The sequence below is a fragment of the Balaenoptera ricei genome, chromosome 20 (genome assembly GCF_028023285.1).
Source record: "Balaenoptera ricei isolate mBalRic1 chromosome 20, mBalRic1.hap2, whole genome shotgun sequence".
Lineage (NCBI taxonomy): Eukaryota > Metazoa > Chordata > Mammalia > Artiodactyla > Balaenopteridae > Balaenoptera > Balaenoptera ricei.
Genome location: NC_082658.1, coordinates 2,527,384 through 2,553,679, shown reverse-complemented (window position 1 = coordinate 2,553,679; position 26,296 = coordinate 2,527,384). Strand labels below are relative to the sequence as shown.

General features: G+C 39.7%; 1 protein-coding gene across 8 annotated transcripts in view; it reads left to right on the top strand.

The window, feature by feature from the left end:
- The first annotated feature begins 2,811 nt into the window (after positions 1-2,811).
- ABCA5 (ATP binding cassette subfamily A member 5) overlaps positions 2,812-26,296 on the top strand; it is a 63,394-nt gene continuing 39,909 nt past the window's right edge. For 3 of the 8 annotated variants that reach the window (XM_059908252.1, XM_059908257.1, XM_059908259.1), the window contains exons 1-9: positions 2,812-2,912; positions 13,993-14,112; positions 15,191-15,395; positions 17,195-17,356; positions 18,259-18,347; positions 19,883-20,112; positions 22,007-22,148; positions 23,478-23,666; positions 25,097-25,244. In XM_059908252.1, coding sequence (XP_059764235.1) covers positions 14,011-14,112; positions 15,191-15,395; positions 17,195-17,356; positions 18,259-18,347; positions 19,883-20,112; positions 22,007-22,148; positions 23,478-23,666; positions 25,097-25,244 — 1,267 coding nt within the window. In that variant the 5' untranslated portion in view covers positions 2,812-2,912; positions 13,993-14,010. Of the gene's footprint in view, positions 2,979-3,424; positions 3,531-6,763; positions 6,851-7,062; positions 7,145-13,992; positions 14,113-15,190; positions 15,396-16,229; positions 16,340-17,194; positions 17,357-18,258; positions 18,348-19,882; positions 20,113-22,006; positions 22,149-23,477; positions 23,667-25,096; positions 25,245-26,296 lie in introns of those variants that run through there. The other 5 variants (XM_059908254.1, XM_059908256.1, XM_059908255.1 and 2 more) reach the window with 5 other exon arrangements.

Genomic DNA, 26,296 nt, shown 5'->3' with positions numbered 1-26,296 from the left:
TAGAGTAGCAAGCAAGACAAATTCTCTTTCTCTGCGTTAAATACTGTGAAAATTCTGGTGCGTCCTCGTTTATTTTGTTTGACTAGGCAACTTGTTACATCTCGATCTACGACTTCTATGGTCTGTGTGTTCCCATGTGATTTATTTGTCTAGAAATGTATTAATTGGATATGGGGATTTGGGTTGCCACCATGACAACCAAGCAGTATAGCTTGTTTGCTTTTTCCTAGACACAGAAGCTTGGAAAGGAACATCTTTCCTGCAGCTGCTTATTTAGTACCGGGACCTGGTAACTATGGAAATTTAGATCGAGATTATGTGGCTAAATTGTTCACAAGGTACATGCAGTCTGCTAAGTAGCTGGCTCAAAGATACGGTAAAACATGTCATGGCCAGTTCATCACTTTGCAGCAGTCTTTTTATTAAAAAGGTCTTATTACTTTCTGAATAATTTATTTTTAGTGTTTGTGATGTGAATAATAAAGGCTCCTCAATTAAAATATTTAAAAAAAAAGGTCTTATTTAGTATTCTCTCTGTTAATATGATTCCACAAACTGTATTTTCATAACTTTGTCATCCATCCATAAGAAGAATTTAAAATCTTTCTTTTATTAGGTAGATTTTGTTCAGTGCATGGTGACCTTTTGGGGGGATAATAATGACAGTGTTTACATACTGCTGTACATGTGTTTTCTCATCAGCAGTGTTACCCACAGCATTTACTGTACACCATTATGATGCACAAGACCTGGAAATTTAAATTGGTATAAGAAAAAGCTCTTAATCTCAGACTACTTACAATATGATTGAAGAGAGTATATAAGTAAAATGACGTGAACAAGATGGTAGCATGTGTGCAGTTGAGAGGAAAGTGAGATCATTTTGTCCGGGGTGATGAGTTTTTTTTTGGTTTTGGTCATGTTATCCTGAAGTAAGAGCAGAAGTATAGGCAGACTGAATGACAGACAACATTGCAAGGATAAGAAACTCAGGAAACAGATGTCTAGAATAGTGGTAGAAATGATGCATAGACTTCTGAAGTTAAAGCGGTTGAGGCAACTAGTGAGAAGTACAATCGGAGAATTGGGGTGAATGTATATTTCAGTAACACATTGTCACAAGTAGATTTATTTTTGACCTCCATTTATTTACATGCCCACAAATCCTAGGCCATTAAGAATGCATTCTTCTGAACTTGTAACTAAAATGTCTTAGATATTCCAAAAGAGAAAAAAATACATCATGTATAGTTTTCACTACTTGCCTTCTTCAGTTTTCTGATGTAATTCCTAGAACATTGTCTCCCTTCCCCTGACTCTCACTGCCAGATTTTTTTTTTTTTTTAAATTTCTATTTATTTATTTATTTTTGGCTGTGCCGGGTCCTCATCTCTGTGCGAGAGCTTTCTCCAGTTGCGGCGAGCGGGGGCCGCTCTTCATCGCGGTGCGCGGGCCTCTCACTATCGCGGCCTCTCTTGTTGCGGAGCACAGGCTCCAGACGCGCAGGCTCAGTCCTTGTGGCTCACGGGCCCAGTTGCTCCGCGGCATGTGGGATCTTCCCAGACCAGGGCTCGAACCCGTGTCCCCTGCATTGGCAGGCAGATTCCCAACCACTGCGCCACCAGGGAAGCCCTCACTGCCAGATTTTTAATCATGGATTCCGCTAAAGCTCTTTGAATTTCCTGTTTAATCCATATTCAGTAGGAGGAATAACACGTTTCCTTGTTTGTTTGTTTTTTTTTGGTAGAACTTAGAGTGACTGTTGGAGAGATTTGGTTTAAATTTAAGAAGCAGAAAAACTAAGATAAGTGAAAAAAAATAAAAATACACAATGTATACAGGATCAACGGAATTTTTAAGGTCTTAAAATAGTTAAATTCCCCAAAAGTAAAAAAAACTGTGCAAAGAAATGTGACCATACAGAAATCTGGAGAGTAAAAATCTGTTGTGAGCTTTTCTTCCTTTGCAATAACTCTGACCACCATTTAGGTCACTTTGGGCAGTAAAACTCAGAACACCAGTTTACATTTTTAGCAAAAATAAGTGCGGTATAGACTCTCCCACAGATGCGGTATGTCTCAGGCCATTTGGAAGATTCAGGATCTGCCACATCCCAGACTCTCAGGAGGACATTTCGGAATCTAAAGCATCCTTAATGTCCACATGTCCTAGGTCAGGGTCTGATGGCACGAGGACACTGCACCCCACACGGGGCGGCGGGAAGGAGAAGGGGCTGCGGAATGCAGACCTGGGAGGGGACCGCTCAAAAGCCGAGAGGCAGAGAAGAAAGGATTCTTAGTGGGTATGACGCAGGAGGCAGATAAGGATGGGGCGGCGGACCAAGGTCACCCGCCAGGATACTGCAGAATTTGGACTCAAACCGGAGTCCCTGACTTCAAGCCCGTTGTTTCTGCCTGTGTCCCGGGGGGGAGAAGGGCGAGGTCCCCACGAAGCAGGCAGATCCGAGGCGCCGGGTGCCGTGGGGCTGAGCCACGAGGCCGCGCTGCAGAGACCGGCGGCCAGGCGGACCCAGGGATCCCGCCCCTCGCAGCCCCGCCCCTCGCAGCCCCGCCCCTCGCAGCCCCGCCCCCTAAGCCCCGCCCCTCGCAGCCCCGCCCCCAGGGTCGCTCGCCGCGCCTGCGCCGGGATGCGCGGGGCCGAGCGGCGGGAGCGCGCCCGTCCGCGGGCTGCGTCCTCGGGGAGCCCCGCCCCCAGGTGCGTCCTGCGCGGGGCGGAGCGCGGCTTCCGGCGCCGCGCCCTCCCCTCTCCGCCCCTCCCGTCTCCGCCCCTCCCCTCGCGGTCCTGCGGCGTCGGGCGCGCGCGTGCGGCCGCCCTCTCGGACACTGTTCCGAGCTGTGGTCCCCGCAGACTCCGCGCGTCCCGGCCTGTCGGCGCTGCGGCCCGGCCCTGAGGTGACGCGGTCGCCCAGGGCTGCGGGGTGTGAGGCCCGCCGGGGTGGCTGTCACCCCTGGGAGGGGGTGAGGGGTCGAGGAGGGGCGGCCGGCGGGGGAGGGGCGGTGGGTGCGGCCGGGGGGTCTGGGGCGCGGAGTGCAGCGGGGCTCGGAGGGGGCCGAGCCGGCGGCTGGGGGGCAGGAGAGTCCCCGAGGTTGCGGCGCGTCCTGTGGAGGAGGATGCTGTTCGCCCCCGGGGTGTCGGGGTGCGGATGCCGGGGTCGCCGCGGGACCCCCGCCTTGGGTTGGCCGGGGTGGTCTCCATGCTCAGGGCGCCGTTGCGGAGGGCGGAGATGCTGGGAAGGAAATTCCCTCTGAACACCTGGCCCCGAGCGCGGGTTCCCCTGGGGGCTTCGGGCTGCCCCTCACTCTGCGCGTTAGGAGGAGTTCGGGAGAGATGCGCAGAGCTCGGGGCACGGTTTGGGGGGAGATGCCCTGATTCCTGAAACGCAAGGCTCCAGGCGTGGAAGTATTGATACTACAGCAGACGCGAAAGCTCGGGAGGCTGCCGGCGCTAATAGCTGCAGGAGGGTTGCTTGCTCTTGGGCTCCCAAGGCTTGGACAGACGTTTCTAAATTAGTAAGTCTGAAAGAATAAAGGCAATCACGTTTACTTTCCATCGAAGACGTTGTGCAGGAACATAAAGGGAGAAAAGGAGCGTATGTTGGACTCCGAACCGTGAGCCAGGTTCAGTATTATCTCATTCAGTCTTGCCAGCATCCTTTGGAGGTCGGAGGGGTCTTATTCTATTGGGCAGATGTGGAAAACGCTTCCCAAGAAAGTTAAGTCACTTATTGCCGTCCCAACTAGCCAAAAGGGCTGAGATTCCAACCCAGGGATGCCAGACTCGTCCTTGATGCACGATATTTTGCTTCCATCCAGAGAGCGATGTTACATATTTTTAGGGAAGACTCCGTGCAAGAGAACATTATTAGGGCAGTTAGGGCTCTTGGGGGTATTTGGGTTAAAAGCTAACTAGTAAGGCATTAATCCTGGAATATGTGCTGTTTAAGTGTACTTTCCTTCAAACAGGATTCAGTATAGGGAAATCTTGCATTCAGGGTCAAAGCAAGTTTATTAATACGTTACAGGTTTATCTGAGTGTCTCCTATATTCTAGATGCTAAGCTATGTGCCAAGAATGCCAAGATAAATACGATTTGTAATCTCTGCCCTTGAGCTTGAGAAGATGATTGCATAAAAGAATTTCGTAGTATTCTCATAAACCTGAATCTTTGCTAGTGTGTGAATTAATCGGACTAGAATAGTTTTAAGCACAAGTTTTTAGGAACCTGTTATATATAAGAAAAGGTATTGGATAACTTGTCATGTGGGTACCGTTGCATTATTTTCCCATTCAGCAAGAAATACTGTCATAAAATTTAGGTTAAATCATATTGACAGTTATTATTTTCTTTTATTATTATACTACCTTCAGTAAATTTTAAAACACTAGAGAAGAAGAGAACATTTATAATTTATCCCCTGTTAAGTTAAAAGGCTTGATTTCTTTTTTTGACTGTGCTGCACTGCTTGTGAGATCTTAGTTCCCTGACCAGGGATTGAACCTGGCCCTCAGCAGTGAGAGTGCTGAGTCCTAACCACTGGACCACCATGGAATTCCTGTAAAAGGCTTGATTTTAATAGTGCCTTTTTTTTTTTTTTTAATTTATTTCTGGTTGTGCTGGGTCTTAGTTGAGGTAGGCAGGCTCCTTAGTTGCAGCTCACTAGCTCCTTTAGTTGTGGCACACATGCTCCTTAGTTGTGACATGCGAACTCTTAGTTGTGGCATGCATGTTGGATCTAGTTCCCTGACCAGGGATTGAACCCGCATCAGCTGTATTGGGAGGTGGATTCTTAACCACTGCGCCACCAGAGAAGTCCCAATAGTGCTTTTGTTTTATTAGTTGAGAAGCCAGTGATGTGTGTAGCTGGGCAGGAACTTCTTTCAAGTCATCTGCCAAAATGTTCTTAACCTCTTCTTCTAAAAAATAAATCTTAAAGGTATCGTTGATACCAGATTCCATTTAGCTTTTATCGCTCAGAGTTCTAGTGGAAACAAAATCTTCGGTTTAGGCCGAAATGGCACCTTGTTGAAATGTATAACATTACCTCTGATGCGGCTGTAGGTAGGTGGATAGAAGGGGTAGTGGAACGTTTTGGGAATTTCTCCTGATGGCTTCAGTTTCTCAGTGAAGTGGGGGTCAAGGTCATCATTTGAGGGCGATGCTGTGGGTGGAAGCTTTGGGGGTTTGGGGATTAGGAGAGTGAAAGGACTAGTGAAATATGGGATTGCCAGGCAATTAAGCAATTATTCTTAGGTATGAAAAGTGCAGTCAAGGAAGTATGGGTACACAAAATAAAGATGTCTAGTCTAACTTTGCATACAAGGTATTTGACAACCTGTTTCCAGGGCCTGTCCTAACAGTGTCATCTAGAGGGTACACCTGCCCTTTTTGCCCCAATTCACTTTGCCCGAGCCTCTGCCTCATTGCAGGTTTCCCTGTTCTTTACACAAGTCAAGCCCCTTTGGGGAGTCTAGTTCTTCCATTCTTTTTCCCTGTCTGGAATTTGCATTCCACTCTTTCCCAGACTCTTTCCCCCAGTTGCACTTATCACATTATATTAAATTTTATCTGTCTGCAAAGTCAGTGACAGTGTCTAACTCCATTTTGTTTTTTTTAAAAAAAAGTTTGGTGCATAAATCCCTCGGTAAATGTTTAATGACTATGCCGCTTTTCTTCTTTCTTCCTCCTTTTGTCTGTAACGGTGGTCAGCAAGCTTTTCCTGTGAAGAGCCAGATAGTAAATGTTTTAGATTTTGTGGACCACGTGGTCTCTGTCTTGATTACTGAACTCTGCCGTTGTAGCACAAAGCAGTCACAGGCAGCACAGAAACGGCTGAGCATGGCTCTGCCTCAAGAACACTTTATTTCTGGTCTCGAGATTTGAGCTTCCTATAATTTTTACATGTCACAAAATATTGTTATTCTTTGAGTTTTTCCCCCCCCCATTTAAAAATGTGAAAAACATTCCTAACTACTGGGCTGTACAAAATAGGCTGTGGGCTGGATTTAAGCCCCTCGGCCTCCGTTACAGAACTTTGATCTATAAAGACACTCAGCAAATCTGGATAAAGGAACTTGCGGTAAGATGATACTCGTTTTAGTATTACCATGGGTGGTAGAGAAGCAAAGATAAAGAAGGCAGTCTTTTTTGTCACGGATTTCATGGTCAAGTTCAAGATTAAGATGTAAACAAATCGTGATGGCACAGTATGGTAACTGCAATTACAGTTTATTTATTGGAACAAAGGAGTACTAATCAGCTCTGCTTGAGTGGATCAGAGGTCACCTCTAATAGTCCTCTGTTGGGGACACTTTCAGCTAAGATCCTTTCCAAGAATCTTTTCGAACTTGCTAAGGTGACTGACCACATCTTTTGCCAGGATGGCTGTGAACATTCGGATGGCTCAATTCCTTTGTTTTACAGGATATAATCTTAATCTTTTCCTCTCAGAACTAAAATTAATACATTCTAGATAATTTTTTCTGACAGTTATTTCTAAAGGTCATGCACATTTTTACTGCTTTGAGAAAGATGAAATATATTTCGTAGCACATATAATATAGTAATCAATGTTTCTTTAATACAGTAGTGAATTTCTGATACTGAATTTTGGGTTATGTAAATTTAGTCTTTAAGTCAACTATTAATGCATTAGAAAAGGAAGATGGGTTTTAGTGGGCTTTCCGTTTTCTTGCAATTTATTAGATTTAATGTGAATTATTTTTATCTAGGAAAAGTATGGATATATGGCTGTTAGCATCACTGACGCCATCTTGGGCTCTTACAGTTTACCCTGTCCTTTCACCCACCCTACCCAGGACTGAACTGTGCAGTAAGTCACTTCTCTGTTGTCAAGGCTTTGCAGTTAATAGAAACTGTTTTAATAATCATTAAGATCAGGTGGCCTCTATGCTCCGTTAGTCCCCAAACAATGATGATGTATATTCCCGGCGCCCACGAGACTCGTGACCCATTCATGAATTTTGAATTAGGAGTGCACGTCCCGTTTCCAAGCACCTGCCTCCATACTCTAGGTTAGCTATAAAGTCGTCCCAGTGGCCCCCGCCGGTGTGGAGTGCAGCTGCTAACGCGTGCAGGTCGTTGTCGCCGATCCCGAGCCCACCCTGTGAGTTACCCTGTGATAAACTGATCCATTGATTACGTGGGGCTGCCTGCCTCGTTTTGTTTTTCGGTCGCAAGGTGCTTTCTCAGTTCAGTGAGCACTTTTCGTTCCCTCCTTCCTCCAACAGAAAGTTGAATATTTAATTAAACCGTCAGTGATACTAGGTGTATAAAACTAATTATTATTTAAAGCTCTATAACAAACTTAACACATTCCCCAGATATGCTGTGGAGCAATGGAAAGAAACTTTAAAGATTCTTAAAAATAACTTTGTACCCTTATTTCTATGTCTTTGTCATAGTTCTTGAGCAGTTAAGAATTGGCTTTGTTAAAGAGTTTTAAAGGTACTGCCTTGGTGAGGCTTTGGAACTGTATCAAGTATTATAAGTTTTCCAAAAAGTACGATTTGTTAAAAATATGCCATTAGAAGTTTTATTGTACTTAAGTTGTTAACTTGTGCTTTCAAGGGTCGTCTTCTAATATACATTGCAAAAGAGAAGGTCGTACATGTGTTGTCTGCTCAAAAAGCTGCTTTGTTACGGTTGTCTGGTCGTCTCTATTTACAGCGCCCTGGGCTTGTGTGAACTCTGTTACTTGTGAGTAAACTCGCCCTGGATGTTGACTGTATGATTCTCTTCCCACTTACAGACAATGTTAAATGTGGGGCAGGCCAAGCATCCTTTACTGCCTTTTCCTTTTGTCCTTTTGAATCTCGCCACATAAGGCTATAACGTTTGGGATAATTAAGGGGAATTATAGCGTAGAAGGAGGAAATTTAGAGCTTTATGCTAAATATGGGTTTTCTTTTGGTCCAGGAAAAGGCACAGGACAAGTTAAACTTTTTACAGATGTCCCCTTGCTGGCCATGCCTCGTTTCTAACTTTTCAGCCCTGTTTTCAGCTGTGCACTTGAGTCAGAAGAGCCACTTTCATGTCACCTCTGCGGGGTGGATTTCCACCTTTCTTTCAGGAAACCTCACTGCCCCGCCCATAGGGCTTGGTTTCAGCTCAGACACCGTCTCTTTATCTTCGGCAGAGGTCTTCAGTATAGGAAGCACTGCCTTCCCATATCCTTCCTCCATCCCAAATCCCCCCTCCCTACCCTGCAAAGCAGTGTGGGGCGGGGGGAGCAGAGGGGACTTTATGATCACCCCACCAGTGGGAGGTATAGGCTCCCCTCTTTTCTTTTTCCTTCTGTCTTCTCCCAAAGGACAACCATTAATTCTCAGAGACACTGTGGTCTCAACACTTGAAGAAGCAGCACAATATTTCCCTCAGCACCTGTGGTTTGCAAGGAGCCTTTTACAGTAGTTAGTGCTTCACATCATGATGCACAGCCCTCCTCGCCTGATTTATTCCCCACGGCCCTTTTCAAATTGCACCTGCTTAGACTCCGTGGGTTGTGGGTGCCCAGGTGGGCAAATAGGTTCATTGTTGTCAGTTTATAAAAACCTGTCTACAGCTTTGAAGTTACTGGTTAGACGAACATTAAACTAAAAGTTAATGAAGAATCGATGTTAAGAATGTTTCATTTTAGTTTTCAAACACCCAAACCAGGTGTTTACTTTCTTGAAGAAAACAAGCAATTGATTTTTCTTCTTTAAGATGTTTTGTTTTAATAATTTGAGTAGATAGAAGTTCAAGGTTATTGTAATTTAACATTTTTCACATGATTAGACTGGAGCTTATGAATATAAGAAACATCAGTTTGTTCAGGTGACTCATAGCACTGATTCATCTATATACTTCACAACAGAGTTCATACTTTCTGGTCATCATTTTCTTCCGTTTGTCCTTCGGCCATCCATTCTGGGGGAATTTCCTTGACTCAGTCATCATTCTAACTCACCGATTTGGCATTCACCCCAGCTAGCAAGAATTTTATTTCTATCTGTCTGTTCCATTTCCAAATTCTCTAGCAGCTTTCTCTTAATTGCTTTGCCCTTGTTTCATGAGTATGATATCCCTTGAGGATATTAGTTATACTACTTTTATAGACAGTAGTGATCAACATGTGTAATTACTTGCCATGTTCCAGGCACCATTTTCAGCTTTATGTGTATGTATTCTTTTGGTCATTCTGACAGGGACAGAGGAGGGAGACAAAGTAGGTAATTAAATAGTTAATCCCACTAGGGGATCATAAATAAAGAAAAAGTATGGGAGACCCTGTAAGTTAACAATCACTCAAGAGAGCAGGTTTGCTTAACAACAGAACCAAGCAGCAGAAGCACGAGACATGCCCCCAAACAATAAAACAATGGTGGCATGAGACCCACATCCTGCCCAGTGAAGTCGGCAAGTTAATGATCCTCGAGAAGGGGCTTACATGTCTGCATGCACTAAGAGCAGAGATATCGGGGAAAGGTGACATTATACCAAAACCTGAAATAATTTACAGTATCATAGTATGTATAACAGTACCGCCGTTTTGCTCATTTCCATAGCGCCGTGACAATCCCGGTTGGGCCATATGGGGTCAAAAACTCCCCCGCCACCATGTAGGAGGAGTTAATAGTGGAAGACTTGAAGAATGAAAAAGAAGGTGGTCTTTTACCCCGTCCCCACTTTTCCTTTGCTTATAAAAATGTAGCCCGCTGAGTTCTCGGGGCGGCACTCCCTTGCCTGTGGGCTTGTGTCTCTCACAAGCGTCCTGTACTGACAAACTCTTCCTTCCCTCTCACTCTGCCTCTCCCTGAATTCTTTCTGCGCTGAGACAGAAGACATTCTGGCCGAGGAAAAATGATGAGGAAGAAAAATCTACCTAGAATAGAGCTCAGGGGCAAAAGGAAAACAGCATGAAAACTCCTTTTGCTTCAGAAGGGATTTTGTGCTTTGGAAGAAAGGACAAAACTGAGGCTGAATAGACACTGAAGTGACTCCTTTGATTAGTCATTGTATGTCATCTTCTGCAGAGACATTTCCCTGTTAATATGACTTTAAAGCTACTTTAAAAACTACATCAGTGGTTCTCCACTTTTTATTGGGCCCTGCACGCTCACTCCCATTAGCGTCAGTGGAATTGTACACTTAGTAGGCAGGGAGGCATGTGGGTCTTTAACATTTCCCTTTGTTCCTGACACACTTCACTTTGAAAACCGCTGTTATCCTTCGGAGTTTTCTAACCATGGAGTTAAGAACACATTATACTGTTACACTGGTTGAGTCCTTTGATGTGAGAAATAGAAACTGATCTAGCCAGCTTAAGTGAAAATAAAATATACTGGGTAGATAATAGGGCATTTCACATAGTCCAAGGAAGAAGAATCAGGTTTTGGGCACAGTAGGTATCAAACCTTAGGGGAAAGCCTAGTACGGAGAATGTATGAACTTTCTTAAATGTTTCTATTAATCTGTTTCCATGACTCCCAGTCTCTGGGTCTCTTAGTTAAAAATTCCACTCTGCCCGGAGAAAACTTAAGTGCTACCACTCAGAAGTAGTCGTGGTGATGGTAGTCGTGGTGTGTCTGTTGGGATGGCGGGGTGGGTGCACAGGTTCATGGGCTTCAGGCAAGGCCGTTAAAGACTCAACCCTGAGTTCAGGGAGCAGTTCTCAAAAGAAGGAAGAATACTGTGAGTCCATCAGCTGCTTTAGGAGGGGCCTTTTTTCTAAAAATGAAGCATCAAGCGTGCAGTGTTCAATCTGAATGAATAATTCAGTGGCTCCCGGTAAATTAATGTGTTTTGGCAGATAACTTGAGAATGTTCTTGCTGTTAAATTGGTTAGTGTTTCTCTGTTTCGTAGTAAATCATCCTCGAATGAGAGTGATCCGTCTGCGTCTCTCCCTTCCACCCTCCCTCCTTCCTTCCTTCCTTTCTTCCTTTCTTTCATCGGCCTAGAGATGATCACCTACTCATTGCAGGATCTGATATAACAGGAATGAGGCTGTTGGAAGAATTTATTTTGAGTGTATCCTCCTTTCTTGGCTGCTGCAATTTTGCTCTTTTTAATTTACTCATCTAATATTTTTACAGTATGTCTAATTGTGCAATTACTTTTTTCCCCACCATATAAGGAACACATATTGATGGGAAAATTGAGAAAATAGAAAAAAGTGCAAAGGGAATGGAAGTTGTCTAAATCTCATCATTAAATTTAAGAAAAAACTCTCTTCTGTACATATAGAGAGGATGTTTATTTGATCCAAACTTTAATTATGTATATTGCCTTTTGGGGGGTAAGACAAGCTGCCTCTAAAAAGTTGCCTGCTTTTTTATCCAGGTGGAGACGGTCAGCCAGCTTGGAACAGACTGTTCTTGTTGTAGAGGGGGTCACACCAGTGGCTGCCATCAAATAGGTTTATATAAAACAAGGAACAAATATCTCTCTGAAGAAGGCTTAGCGGGACTTTTCGGTGTCTCCTCCAAGCTGCCCTCTCGATACCTTTTTAGGTGACGGGGCCGAGCCAGTTGGAGCAGGGACCGCGGAGAGTGCACTCAGGAGCCCGGCCAGGCTGGCTTCTGCTTGCATATCACCTCTTTGAAGAACTGCGACGTGGCTCCAGCAGAGGTCCACTCGCAGAAGGGGCCCCAGGGGCCTCCAGAGGGTCAGCTTAGCCTGGAAGAGAGCTACTGGGCCTGAGATGCAGTGATTTAGGTCGTACAGCTCAAAAAGTATACTGAGGTGAAATTTGTTTCCGTCACTCCGAAGTGAGACCCTGTACTCATTAAGCACTTCCTCCCCTTCTCCTCTGGCAGCTACCAGTCTGCATTCCATTTCTGTGGATTTGTGTATTCTGGAAATTTCATATAAATGGAACCCTATTTGACCTTTTGTGTCTGGCTTCTTCCACGTAACGTAATGCTTTGGAGGTTCATCCACGTTGTAGCGTGCATCGGTACTGCGTTCCTCTTTACGGTAAATAGTCAATCATTGGGCGTATACACCACAATTTGTCTTTACCTTCGTCTGTTGGTAGACATTTGGGCTGTTTCTGCGTCTTGGCAGTTATGACCCTGCGTGAACGTGCACTTGTTTGAGTCCCCATGGAATAGTGGGATCGTGTAGGAACTCTTTAACTTTGGGGGAACTGCCAAACTGTTTTCCTCAGCAGCTAAACCACTTTGCAGTCCCGCCAGCCGTGTATGAGTACCCAGGTTAGCCACGGAGTTTCTTATGAGAAATTTGCTCTCATTCAAAGCAGTATTCCTGTAGGTGATGCAGTGGTTATTCTCTGGCTGCTCTCAAGATTTTTCACTGTCTTTAATTTTTAGCAGTTTAATCACGATGTGTTTGAGTGTGGCTTTCCTTCGATTTATCCTGTTTGGGTTTCATCAGGCTTCTTGAAACTCTTAGGTGTTTCATCTCTGGCCAAATCTGGGAAGTTTTCAGCCGGTAATTCTGTAAATATGTTTTGCAGCACTAACACTCTTCTGTCTTCCTGGGTCTCTGATTGTTTGGATGTTAGACCGTTTGTTACCGTCTCACAATTCTCTGAGGTACTGTTAATTGTTAAAACAACAACAACAACAACAAAACCTTTTTTCTCTCTTTTGTTCAGATTGAGTAGCTTCTCTTGATCTATCAAGTTTACTGACTGTTTTTCTGTTGTCTCCATTCTGTTTTTGAACCCATTCTATGGATTGTGTTTATTTGTTGCTGTGTTTTTCTGTTCTAAAATTACTGTTTGGTGCTGCTTGATGTCTTGTTTCTTTGCTGACACTTTCATTGTTTTCAAGAATGAAATGAATGTTTTCTTGCCATTGTTTGCTGGAGCACTTTTTAAATAGCTGCTTTAAAGTTTTCGTCAGATAATTTCAAAATCTGTGTCATCTTGGCAGTGGCACCTGTGGGTAGAGTTGACATTTTTCACATGCTTCATTACCGGAGTCATTTTGGGTTGTGTGAGACTGCGGGTTTTGTTTCCATCCCATAGAGAGCACTGATGTCTTCTTTTAGCGTGCTGTCCACCTGGTTAGGTTCAGGTGTTCAGTTTCTGCCCACATTCTCTGAACTGTGGTTCTAATTTCGGTTTAGTTTTCAGAAGCCTTTGCAGTGCAGATTGGATCTGTCCGTGTGTGCCGCCCAGTGACCCATCTGGATCTGGGCAGTGGTCTGTCTGTGAATTCAGTTCCTCAAGTGTTTGGTGCACAGAGCAGGATTAGATCCACGTTTACCCAGAGTGGGGGTTAGTCCAGGAGCTCATAAACAACTTCACTGTGTTGCTCCCCTGAGCTCCTCTTTTCATTTGCTCTCCCTGCTGCTTTTGGATTCCCTGTGGCTCCTCTTTTCCATCTTCCAGCCACCAAGCTAGGGTTTTCCTGCCCCACTGGACCATGCACTTCGGCGACTGCATGTGCCGCATGCAGGGCCCTGTGGCTGGAAGGCGACAGAGCGGAAAGCGGCGGGGTTTGTCCCCCGACCCTTGTGGAAGAAGCTCCACTCAGAGGAGAGAGTTTGGCTGGGTTCAGCTTTCATCACTGCAGTCTGACACTGCTGTAAACGGGGTTGCTTGGGGACAAGGGCACAGGAGAATGTAGAAAAGGATAAAAGACTGGGTGTTTCCCCGTTCTCCGTGAGCAGAAGACTTCCGTTTCCTATCGAACCAGAACTAGAGAGCTTCCTCCGGAACTGCCTCTGTGTCCCAGTGCCCACTTCCAGTGCGTCCAGTTTAGAGGACACTGGAAGAGAAAAAGTGGAATTCCGGTTCCCCCTTGTTTCACATGCTACTGTTTACTTTTCAGAATCTTCACATTGCTGTTCCACACATTCCGTCCGGGTAGGAGAGACAGTGTGGGGTCTGCTTAACTGTCTAGCCTGAGGCTGAAACATCTGTCTGTCTCTGACATTAGAAATGGCATATACTTGACTGTGTGGTTCCAATTTCTTTTTTTCCAATCTCCTTTCTTTAGTAAACTAATCCAGAAAACATGGCTACTGCAATTAGGGAAGTTGGAGTTTGGAGACAGACCAGAACACTCCTACTGAAGAATTACCTAGTTAAATGCAGGACTAAAAAAAGTAGCGTTCAGGTAAGTTAAATGACCATTATGTCTTATTGCAGTTTATTTTGCATTAATATGTTCCATCTTTGAAAGATGATTTGTTTTGCTGGATACATTTTTATTATAATTTTATATTCTTAGGTCCCTTTAATTTGCTTGTAAAAACTTGTTGTGTTGGCCTCAGAAAAATACCTAAATTATCCCATGTTTTCTGAATGTCAAAAATTTTAATAACGATGTCTAAATTTAGTTAATTTCTAATATCAGTGCTTGATTTTGAACCTTGAGGCATGCATTTCCCGTTTCATGGAATGAAAAATAAATTCTGCAGATAACTTCATGGAACATTATTCCACAGTTTATTCCTTATGGCTGCCCATCTTTTGGACTCTGGATTGAACTGCCCATAATTACTAAAATTATGTCACATATTTGTTCCCACAAGCATACATTACTTTATTATTTATTTATTTAGCATACATTACTTTAAAAGGTGGAAGAAAGTAAGAACTCTGGCTAACCAGTTAATAGTGATTTTAAAGGATGGAATGGTATTGTTGATCTTCTCCCGAAGCCAGCAGAACAATTAAACAGCAAGATGAAACAATAAAGAGTTCATCCCTATTAAAGTTGACTATTATTGAATACAATTGAGTATAGTTTTAGTAGTAGAAACTTAGCTGTAATTAAAGCATGAGTTTTAATTCAGACTTGAATAAAGACATTTTTATGGTGATCCCTATTACAGATGTTTGGTAAGTTACTTTAAATAAAGTCATGTATGAGTAAATTTATTATTATATTTTATATTAGTAATCTAAGATGTTTAAATGTTAGCTTTTATGTCATTTAAATGTATTATGGTGACTTGAATTTTAAAATAGTTTAGTAAAATTGAATGTAAAGGAAAAATTCATATGCTGTTGGGTTAGGTTCAGCACAGTATTTCTTTTAGGATAGAATTGCTTTTAGTTTTTGTCCTTAAGAAAGGAGACCCAAGTTCCTCATGTTTTTTGTTAGTATTAGTTATATTCATAGAGATCTTGATGATTTTTGCTGCCACTGTTATATTTTATAATCATTTTGTTTGTTTCCTTTATTATAGGAAATTCTTTTTCCACTATTTTTTTTATTTTGGTTAATATTAATTAGCATGATGCATCCAAATAAGAAATATGAAGAAGTGCCTGACATGGAACTTAACCCCATGGACAAATCTATCCTCTCTAACTTAATTCTTGGATTTACACCAGTGACTAATATTACAAGAGACATCATGCAGAAGGTTTCTACTGATCACCTTCCTAACGGTATTGTGAGCTTACATGTGTATTCTGTCTCTTACAGAAAGCGTCTTCAGTATTTTGCTGTTTGCTTTATTGAGTAAATACCATTCTTAACATTTAGATATATGTCCTTTCACCAAAACATAGTTTTATAGAAATCCTAACATCATTTAATTCTGCTGCCTTATGATTCTTGTGAAACTTTAATTTGTAGTCTTGGTAATAGGAAGCACATTTTATGTTTTAATATTTTATATTTAATTCATAGACCATTTATAAAATAAGCATATTTGTATAGTATAAAAGATTTGAAGGAATATTTCATTTTGATTCTGACTCACGTAACTATTAAGAAACTAGAAATACATGGTAAAGACAGTAATGCTGATGCCAGGATGATTGATTTAATGAAATGCTGAATTGTAGAAAATAAGAAAATAACCTGTTATCTTCCGTCATATAGGATTGTTAGTTGTAATTGACTTCTAGTGTGTGTCACACATTATTGGATAATGTGTCACTGAATAGAAGATGTTTATACAACCATGAGCCAAATAGCTTTTTCCTCAGTGATTTCTTTCTGGTGTATTACTATTTAATAATTTTATCTTACTAGTATAGAATATATTTGTTGGTTTATCATATTAAGCATAAGCAGCATGATAGCCATAAGAATTTAGCATGTCAGCTAAGAAGAACTCATCAGAAATGTTGAGAATGAAATTCATTGGTAATTCTGAGCAGGACAAAAGTATATACGCTAAAGAAATCCAAGTCAGTGTGTATTAACTTAGATGCCAGAATAGTAGAAATGTATGTAGATTTTTTTTTTTTAAAGTTCTCTCTTTTTAATGGCAGAACTCTGAACGTGAGACTGTACATACATACATGGTAACTTAACTGGTAGGATGTTGAATTAACACCCTCTTTCTTCAGATCAATCCTGGAGCTCCATGTGCACCTTCAAGGTCTGGAAAATCATGAGAATTCACATTTAAGTAATACTGTATAATTTACAAAGCATTTTCATGTCTGTAACTACATTTGATCTTAACAGCCCCTTGGGATCAGCTAGGTATTGTGGGTGAGGATACTAAAGTTCCGGGAGTTAAATTGCTTACCTGTTCTCACACAGCTAATAAGTAGTAAAGTTAAGTACTGAGCCTACGGTTTTTTTCCCATTTCATGACATGTTCTGAACCTCCTGTGGTGAAGACTGCTTGCTTGTAAATAAAACTTCAAGAAAGTGTTTAAAAATTAAGATTATTGATGTGAAAAGAGCTGAATGATGATTACAGTATTTTTTCATGTATCTTCTAAGAAAGGAACAAGCAGTATTGGGTTTAAATGGCAATTTTTATTCAAAGAAGAATGTCATAGCTACTAAAATACATATTTAGTTTCTGAAGAAGGATTATGGAATTTTCTTCATAAGAAGGAATATTTGAAAATAAAATATCCACTCATTTATCAAGGAGTTATTTGTATGGTTTTACTTTGAGATAGATAAGTGAACTACATATATTGCATATAAAGTATATGATCTATTTTATTATGTTAATAACTTATGTGTTACATGACACATACATAATTTATGTAATCAAATGACAGCTAAGAAATAGTGTCTGTAAAATTGCACTATTTTAATATTCATTATTTAGTTTTTTTTTAGAAGAGCTGTATTCATTTTCTAAGAAGTTAGAGCATCAAACAAGTGCTTATAAAATATTACATTCATCAAATATAATGTTAAATTTGGTGTATTGTATTACAATAAACTATTCAAATTTGTGAGCTAACTAAATTGTTATAATATTTTATAGTCATAATTACCGAAGAATATACAAGTGAAAAAGAATTGCTAGCATCCAGTCTTTCTAAGTCCAGCAACTTTGTAGGTGTGGTTTTCAAAGACTTCATGTCCTATGAACTCCGTTTTTTTCCTGATATGATTCCAGTATCTTCTGTTTATATGGATTCAAGAGGTAAATGGCCCTAAATAATCAATGAAAATGAATTAAATTCCCATTTTTGCTGCTCTTAGATCATATGCAAAATTTGATGGTGTCCACCATTGGCATTTTAAATAATAGTTATTCAGATAAGAAGACTGTCAACTGTAGCATAAAGATATGTGTATATTTATCTATCTACTTCTATATATATAATATGAAGTATAATTTATGTAACATCCACTTTAATTTTAATACATTTATATTGTTTACAGTAACAAAACAAAATTTTATCTTGAATTATATGACATTCTAAGTCTGTTCTTTTCTCCATGTAATTGTTTTCATATGTGGTATGGCACATACCTTTAAAATCTCAAGGTCTTCCACCAGTAAACTTTATTAGTTTTATGTTGGAAACATGGAAAACAGCCTTCAATGCCTAAACCTCTGAAAAGATAATTATCAACCACAAACATTTATTGACTAATGTTAAAGTCACTGTTACGTACTGTATTTGTGACTTGATTCCGCAAAGCCCTTATTGAATTTTTCTTTTTTTCTGTGCTGTTCACCTGGACTTGCCCTTGCATCTGGAAGATCTTTAGAGCTGATAAGTCATTGTAGAATGGCTTGCCTTAAAATAGAAAACTGATTTATTTTAAATAACTATGTTTACCATTAATTTCTTTCTTTCCATTTGTATTCATTTACGATTCAGTATCCTGACACATGTAACTCTTTAATTTCAGAAATTTGAAGTAAACAATAAGGAACGTGATAGATTTTGTTTGCCTTTGGAGGGCCATTGCTTATTTTCTTTGGTCCTGTAGAGACTGATTAATTATATTACTTTGGTAACCCCATATGTGCTGCCTTTAAAGAAGACACTTGTATATTGCAGAATCTTATGTCTCACATTTTTTTCTCCATAGCTGGCTGTTCAAAATCATGTGAGGCTGTTCAGTACTGGTCCTCAGGGTTCACGGTTTTACAGGCCTCAATAGATGCTGCCATTATACAGGTAAATATGAAAAAGGAAGAAGAATAGAGTCAAACTGTATTTTACCAATCATCCCCTAAGTCTTTACCACAGGATTTCATTTGACTGCTGTCAAATGTACAAAATACATAACTTAATACAACTCCTTTATGGAAAAAGATAAGGGAGAAGTCATATTTTCTGACTTAATTTTTTTGAAACCCACCTTATTTGATGATTTCTAAGCATGTGATTCAGCATTCTGTATACCAGTATTATCATATCTGTGTTGACTGTAAATAATATTTATGAAGGGTCTACATTTGCAGACTTTTTCCCTTGAATAAGAATAACTTAGTTTAAAGAAGGTGAGTATCTTTATCTTAATCACAGTGGTAGATTTTATTTCTTATTTAACAAACATTTATCACTTGTTTGCCAAACATTATTTCTAAGTTATGTACTAAGATCAACCCATTTAATCTTTAACACCCCTATGTTAAAGGGTGCTGTTACTGTCTGCATTTTATATGTGCACCTGAAGCACAGGAAGGTTATAAGTGACTTTCCAAAACTCAGTTAATTAGTGGCAAAGCTAATTCAGACTATCGCTTTTGGGCTCCCAGTTCTGTATTTTAATACTGTACTTCCACTAAGATTGTGTATAAATGTTGCATTTACGTTCTAAAGACATGCTTAGACCTGATCCAGTGTTTCACATTTTAGCAGAAATGAACAGGAGACCTTGAATAGGAGACCTGTCTCTGTTAGTTGTTAGACTGCTATGTAGTAAAATGACTACAAAAATAATGCTTTACTTGACTGCATTGTTGTTAGAACCATATGAGATGATATATATAGAATTGCCATATAAACTCTCACAACATGGTATAAATGTATTGTAGGTACAGTATTCAGTAACACAGAAGATTAAGGTAATGACAGTGAAATATAGGGCATATCACACTGACAGTGTTAAAGTACTTATTTGTGTTTTGGCCAAAGACCTTAGCCGTCCACATCCTAGACCGTACTGGATGAACAGGTAGAGCAGATCTCATTTTAGCCATTCATTTGAAGGTTAAGTAGAAGTATATCGTATGGCATAACTAGCTTTATTATTCTGTCTATATGCGTGCTGCATATATAGATTTTAAAACAATAGAAGGACTTACTATGTAAAAGAACATTTTAAAAAGTCATTCTTTCATAGTACTAGTAATCATTCCTTAATTCTTCAATTTTATAAATGCATGTTTTTATTAAGATGCATATAATTGTCAGCTAAAGATGATAATTGTGCAGTTTTATTTTCTTTGACAAATTATTTAATAAAAATTTATATACTTCCCAACTTCAGACTTCAAACTTTATGACTTGCTTCCAGAATGAGTAAAAGCAGTTTTCTATATGTATCATGATGCTGGGGTCAATCACTTTATTTCTGGTGTGTAGCTTTTTGAGGATGGTATTTGTACGAGGTTATTGATTAAATTTGGGGGTATAACTGTCACATTATTTTAGGGGCTACTATCAGAACTAAATTAATTGAATGTATTTACATTTTCTAATTACAGTTGAAGACCAATGTTTCTTTTTGGAAGGAGCTGGAGCCAACTAAGGCTGTCCTTATGGGAGAAACTGCTGTTGTGGAAATAGATACCTTTCCCCGAGGAGTAATTTTAATATACCTAGTTATAGCATTTTCACCTTTCGGATACTTTTTGGCAATTCATATCGTAGCAGAAAAAGAGAAGAAGTTAAAAGAGTTTTTAAAGATAATGGGACTGCATGACACTGCCTTTTGGTGTGTTATTAAAACTTTGTTATTCAGTGTGATTAATAATCGTATAAGTATACAAATCTTCAGAATTGTAATTTTGTTATTCACCTGACTTTATGAGGTCTGATCCTGTTTCCTCACAGTTATTGCCTTTGTCTTGGAGTTTGAGACCAATCAAAATGCTTCAGCAATTGATTGGCTTGTTTTAACATAAGGGAGGTGAGCTTTGGAAAGCTCATGTGGATATTATATACTTAAATTTTATTTCATATTTTGTTTGAACTGATGAGGCATGCTCCATGTATTTCAGTGTATATTTCAGTGTATAGAAAGTAGGAGATGTTGGAAAGTTAGAAATTAATTGCCTGTTTCACTCCTCCTCAGGTATCATAGCATATACATGTTATTAAAATGTAATAAAAATGACAGAAGTTTGTGTATGTAGTATACGGGCTTTCTTTCCCCTGGAAAAAGTTATTTTTGTGAATTTTTTAAGATAATATGCAAATAATTTCTAGAGAAACAAATGAAAAAAGTTCACAAATGAGCACATTAGTATTTTTATACAATGATAATTTTATAGAGGCATGCATTTTTTTTTTTTTAAAGTTTGTTTATTTATTTATTTTTGGCTGTGTTGGGTCTTCGTTTCTGTGTGAGGGCTTTCTCCAGTTGCGGCGAGTGGGGACCACTCTTCATCGTGGTGCGCGGGCCTCTCATTATCGCGGCCTCTCTTGTTGCGGAGCACAGGCTCCAGACGCGCAGGCTCAGTAGTTGTGGCTCACGGGCCCAGTTGCCCCGCGGCATGTGGGATCCTCCCAGACCAGGGCTCGAACCCGTGTCGCCTGCATTGGCAGGCAGACTCTCAACCACTGCGCCACCAGGGAAGCCCGAGGCATGCATTTTTATAAATAATTCTAAGTGTATTTTTCTTACTTTTTCCACCATGTAATAACAACATTATTTTGACCTCATTCTGGGGGGGAAAGTTAATACTGTTGCATGTGAGTTGTTATTGTAGACCATTTTATTCCATTTAGCTCAATGCAACAGTTAAAACACTTTACATAATGGGGTCATTCTGTATGACATAGCATCTTTGCTCATTTTTTTTTCTCCTGTCCTTTTACTAGTGATTGGCTTTTGAGATGCATTGGTTATTAAAGTATTCTGTGAGGAAACAGTAGCTGGGAGAATGTAGGCAAATCAGTTTCTCAGTGCCTCAGTTTTGCCTCTGTAAAATAATGGTTTTAGTTTTGGAAGTTCGGATATCTTTTAGCCCTATTTTGGTGATTTTATGATAGCATTCATTAAATTATCTGCTAACTTGAAAAATGAAAATAATACTAAATACTGTGGTGATTTCACTGAGCTCTGATTTTGAGGAGAAATTTTGAGTCCTGTAGTGAATCCATTGTTGATCTTCGTGATCTCACATTGTGTTCCTGTAGTAATTATGTTGTCGATTAGCAGGGTAACCTCTACTGTCTAAAGTGCCAAAAGCCATCAGTTTGTCACATGTACCATAAAGAAAATTGTCAGTCATTAAACTCTTTCGTATTTTAAGAAAATCAGAAGTATTGTGCATGTTGAACTTTCGAGGGTTTTAGATTTAAATTAATCATGAATTGCTATAAATCTGTACAGTTTTTTTTTGACTCTTGGAAAGATAGTCACCATTTTATCTCTGTATCAGATGATACTTTTACCGACAACCTAACCAATACTGTATTTTTAATTACGTATGAGAGCTTTAATTTTCAATAGATGAGCATACAAAGAAATGAAGAGATTGGCTTAATTTTAAGAATAAAATGGCTAAAATAAAGCTGAAGTTTTGTTTAAAATGTTTGTTTGTTTTTTTTAATTGTTGAAGCCTGTGTCTTTAGCCATAAATGTATCTGTGTTCCCATTGCAGGCTCTCCTGGGTCCTTCTGTATACAAGTTTGATTTTTCTCATGTCCCTTCTCATGGCAGTCATTGCAACAGCTTCTTCCTTATTCCCTCAAAGTAGCTGCTTTGTGATATTTCTACTTTTTTTCCTGTATGGCTTATCATCTGTAAGTACTTTCATTTGAAATGGGAGTAAAGAACTGTCAAAATATTTGATTAATAAAGTCTTGCTGTTTGGTTTACTTACAGTCGATTTCCCATGAAAGACAAGATGGTTACTAGGCTACTGATGAGTTGTATTATTGTGCCTCCATATTTTTAGAAAAGTTACAGAATATTCTCAAGTTTAAATTTAACTTGTTTTCATATGATGTATTCCACATACAGTTCCTCTGTGTCTGTCTTTCACTCTCTTCATTTAACTGTGCTTATTATACACCATTAAGATTGTCTGGTACTAGACTTTTTATTCCTTTGTTTTTATGAGATCCTGACTGTTTCAAGTTAATTTATGTTACAGGATGATGTCGTGTGAAGATATATGTTTGTAAGTGTAGCTCTTTGACAGTGTTGATTTCCATTCAGTAGTTTGGTTGAATGTTGGATGTTCGTGACAAGCTTTTGTTTTAAGTGGTCCCAGTGTCCATTCTGATTGGCGTATGTGCCCATGCTGTATCCGTTGTTAAATATTTTGACTATCACCCCTGCTCTTTTTTTTAAACATTTATTTATTTATTTATTTTTGGCTGCATTGGGTCTTCATTGCTGCGCGCGGACTTTCTCTAGTTGCGGCGAGCGGGGGCTACTCTTCCTTGCTGTGCGCGGGCTTCTCATTGCGGTTGCTTCTCTTGTTGCAGAGCACGGGCTCTAGGTGTGCGGGCTTCAGTAGCTGTGGTGTGTGGGCTCTGGAGCACAGGCTCAGTAGTTGTGGCGCACGGGCTTAGCTGTTCTGTGGCATGTGGGAACTTCCTGGACCAGGGCTCGAACCCATGTCCCCTGCATTGGCAGGTGGATTCTTAACCACTGTGCCACCAGGGAAGTCCCATTCCTGCTCTTTAACACGATAACTTACAAATAACTGATATGCTGCTCTGTATAATTGCCTGGTTTTTAACTGGGTCTGTTTCTTGTCAACACGTGAAGTTGAAAAGATGGGCTCTGTGTAAAACCTTGTTGACATACTGTTTTGATCATATTTGTCCATATCTAACTGCAGAAACACACGGTGATTTATGGTTTCTACAGTGCTGAGGTGATCATGTTTGCCTATTGCATAGATAAAATGCAGTTTTTAATATTTGTCGGTTTAAATTTTTAATGTAGAGCACTATTTGTATGAAAATTAAATATCTCACCATGGCCTTTAGAAATTAATTGTATTTTAATGAATGTATTTTCTAATGAAAATAACTTGTTCTTTCACAAGGAAAATTTAATTTTGTTTTCATACCAGTGTATATGAACAATGCTTTAACCTTAATATTTATATCTTACAGGTATTTTTTGCTTTAATGCTGACGCCTCTTTTTAAAAAATCAAAACATGTGGGAATAGTTGAATTTTTAGTCACTGTGGCTTTTGGATTTGTTGGCCTTTTGATAGTCCTCATGGAAAGTTTTCCCAGATCTTTAGTGTGGCTTTTAAGTCCCTTCTGTCAGTGTACTTTTTTGATTGGTATTGCACAGGTAGGTAATATACATATCTTGCTTTCACTAAATATTTTCTTTTCTCTCCACTTCCATGCAGCATATTATACTACCATGAATACTGCCCTTAGTTTGCAAAAAAAATTATTTAAAATTTTCAACATGAAAAAGGAATGATATTTGAATATTGGAGTACATTTTATATTAGTTTCATTTATATTTTCTCCATTTTTAAAGTTTTTTTATTTATATAACCTGTTTATAAATAAGTTCTCCACTTTTCACTTTAGTGTATCTCAATAATCTGTTTCACTGCAGTAACTCAGTTTGTTAGAAGTCATTGGTTTATGCGTCAGGTAATCTAGATTGCTCTGTGGCCTGGTTTTATTGCTCCCTATTGTAAATTTATCTCACATGTGCGCCTGGGAGAAAATTGTGTGTGAAGCAGAACAAATTTTTCTTGACTGTAGTAGTGAAAGTAGTACCTTGTGGATTTTATAGGTCCAGCATTCATGAGATTATCTTTACCTAAATAGTATTTAGATTTATAAATTTGATTTTTATTAGTCTTTATGGGGCACTCAGGTTCTAAGGGGAAAATTCTTATAAGAAGCTGCTTTATGTATTAGAACACAAAATTGGTTAATGGGTAAAGAAAAAATGTAATTACTTAATACAAGAGATTATTCATGTTGGCTGGATAGACTTCTGATTTGTGAGACTTTGCTTGTTTATGAATATTGAGTTAAACGAATTTTCATTATTTGAGACCCAAGAGCTGTTATTACATGTTTTGAGAGTCCACTGAGTCTCCTTAGGAAGGGAGAATTATAGATTCATAGGTTTTTGTTTTGGGAGGGACTTTGAATGTCATTTAATTCACCTTCATTTCACAGATGAGGAGACTGAAATCCAGAACAGCATAATTAAAGTTTATTTACTTAATGGCAGGGCTGAGACCTAAACGAGGCCTCAATCTCTATTGCTTTCCGTCTGCTCTGTCACATTTATCTACTATGAATAATTTAATAGCTGTGTTAATTAATTATAGTACCTTCTCCCTTTTCAGTGTTGAAAGGTGCTGACCATAAGTTTATCCTCTAATACTTAATTTGTCTGACTTCTCTGTGGACCATAACCCTTTTGTTTGCATTAGTTTTTATTTCATTTGATAATCATAGCATTAGAATTATTGTACATGCCCCAAGAATAGATGTATACTAGTTTTAGAAGCACAGCATTGAAAACATGGTTGAAAGAGGTTGCTGTAATAAACTCATGGTTTGGTCAAGTTTATTGTTTTCTTTATAAATTCATGTTACTAATTTGGTAGACTGTTTAATCTGTTAAAAGGCCCAGTTTACTGACTCTGGATATTATGAGAAACTCTAAATAGTGTTAGCTATTTTATAAAATGATAAAATATTTTATCATTTTTATATAATAAAGTTGGTGTTTCTGTTTTTCAGGTCATGCATTTAGAAGATTTTAATGAAGGTGCTTTATTTTCCAATTTGACTGAAGGGCCATATCCTCTAATTATTACTATTATCATGCTGGCCCTTAACAGCATATTCTATGTCCTTCTGGCTGTCTATCTTGATCAAGTCATTCCAGGTATGCAGGTAGTTATTGGATTTTACGGTAAAGATATTTAGGTTTCTTTGCCCACATGAGGTTAACTTAATTAAAAATTTTTTTTCTAACTAAGTCGTTTTCACTGTTACAGCTTTTAATTTAATTTTAAATAAGTATATTTTGTACCTTATGCATTCACTGCTAGTGAATGTAAGGAGATTGTGGGTGAAAAGAGATCAGTTTGCTTTGAAAGCCTTGAGTCCCTAATTGAACTTCTTAACTCAGTCCTTCCCCACGTCCATCTTTTTGGCTAAAGTGTTTTGTTATTTTACCCTATAAGGTCCGACACCATGGAGTAATCTGGTAACTCCTCCCATTCCCCGCATCCCTTATGCTGCACCTATAGCAAACTTGTGCAGATTCAAAATATTACTAAATAACCAACACCCCCTTTCCTCTTTCCCCTGAGTTCCTCATTCATTTTGTCTGTGTGCTAGACCTGCAGTCTTATATGGAAAGACGCGTGTGGCTTTTAAAACTTGAATTACTTAGAACTAAATAAACTAACAGGTCCTTCTCAGTAGCGCAGGCCACATGCCAAGGGCTCGGTAGCCGCGCCTGGCTGTTAGTCAGCACGCTGCGGGGCACAGGTGGGGACGTTTCTGTCGTTGCAGGAAGGCACGTGGGTGGGCTCTGCTAGGCTAGACCGTGTGGCAGCTTCCCTCTAGCTGCCTCCCTCGCGGCTGTCTAAGAACCTCGCCATTCCCTCTAATCAGGCTAGTCACCTGCTCAGACACCTTGCCGGGTGGGCACAGCCTGGTGAACCAAGGAGAGACGTGTTATATGTTGATTTCCTCCACACCTGCTTTCATGTATGTAGTCGCTTCTTAGCCACTGTCCCGCTCTGTGCTGTAGTTTACGTCCATCCACACGGTCCTATTTATCTATTTAAACACATCTGCAGTGTATCCGTTACATTATTTTTAGCTACCCATAACAGAGGACCTCTTTAATTGTCTTAAACAAGAAGGAAATCAAGCGTTTTATTTAAAGTCCAAAGACAGGATGGACTCCAGGTCAGTTGGACTTGC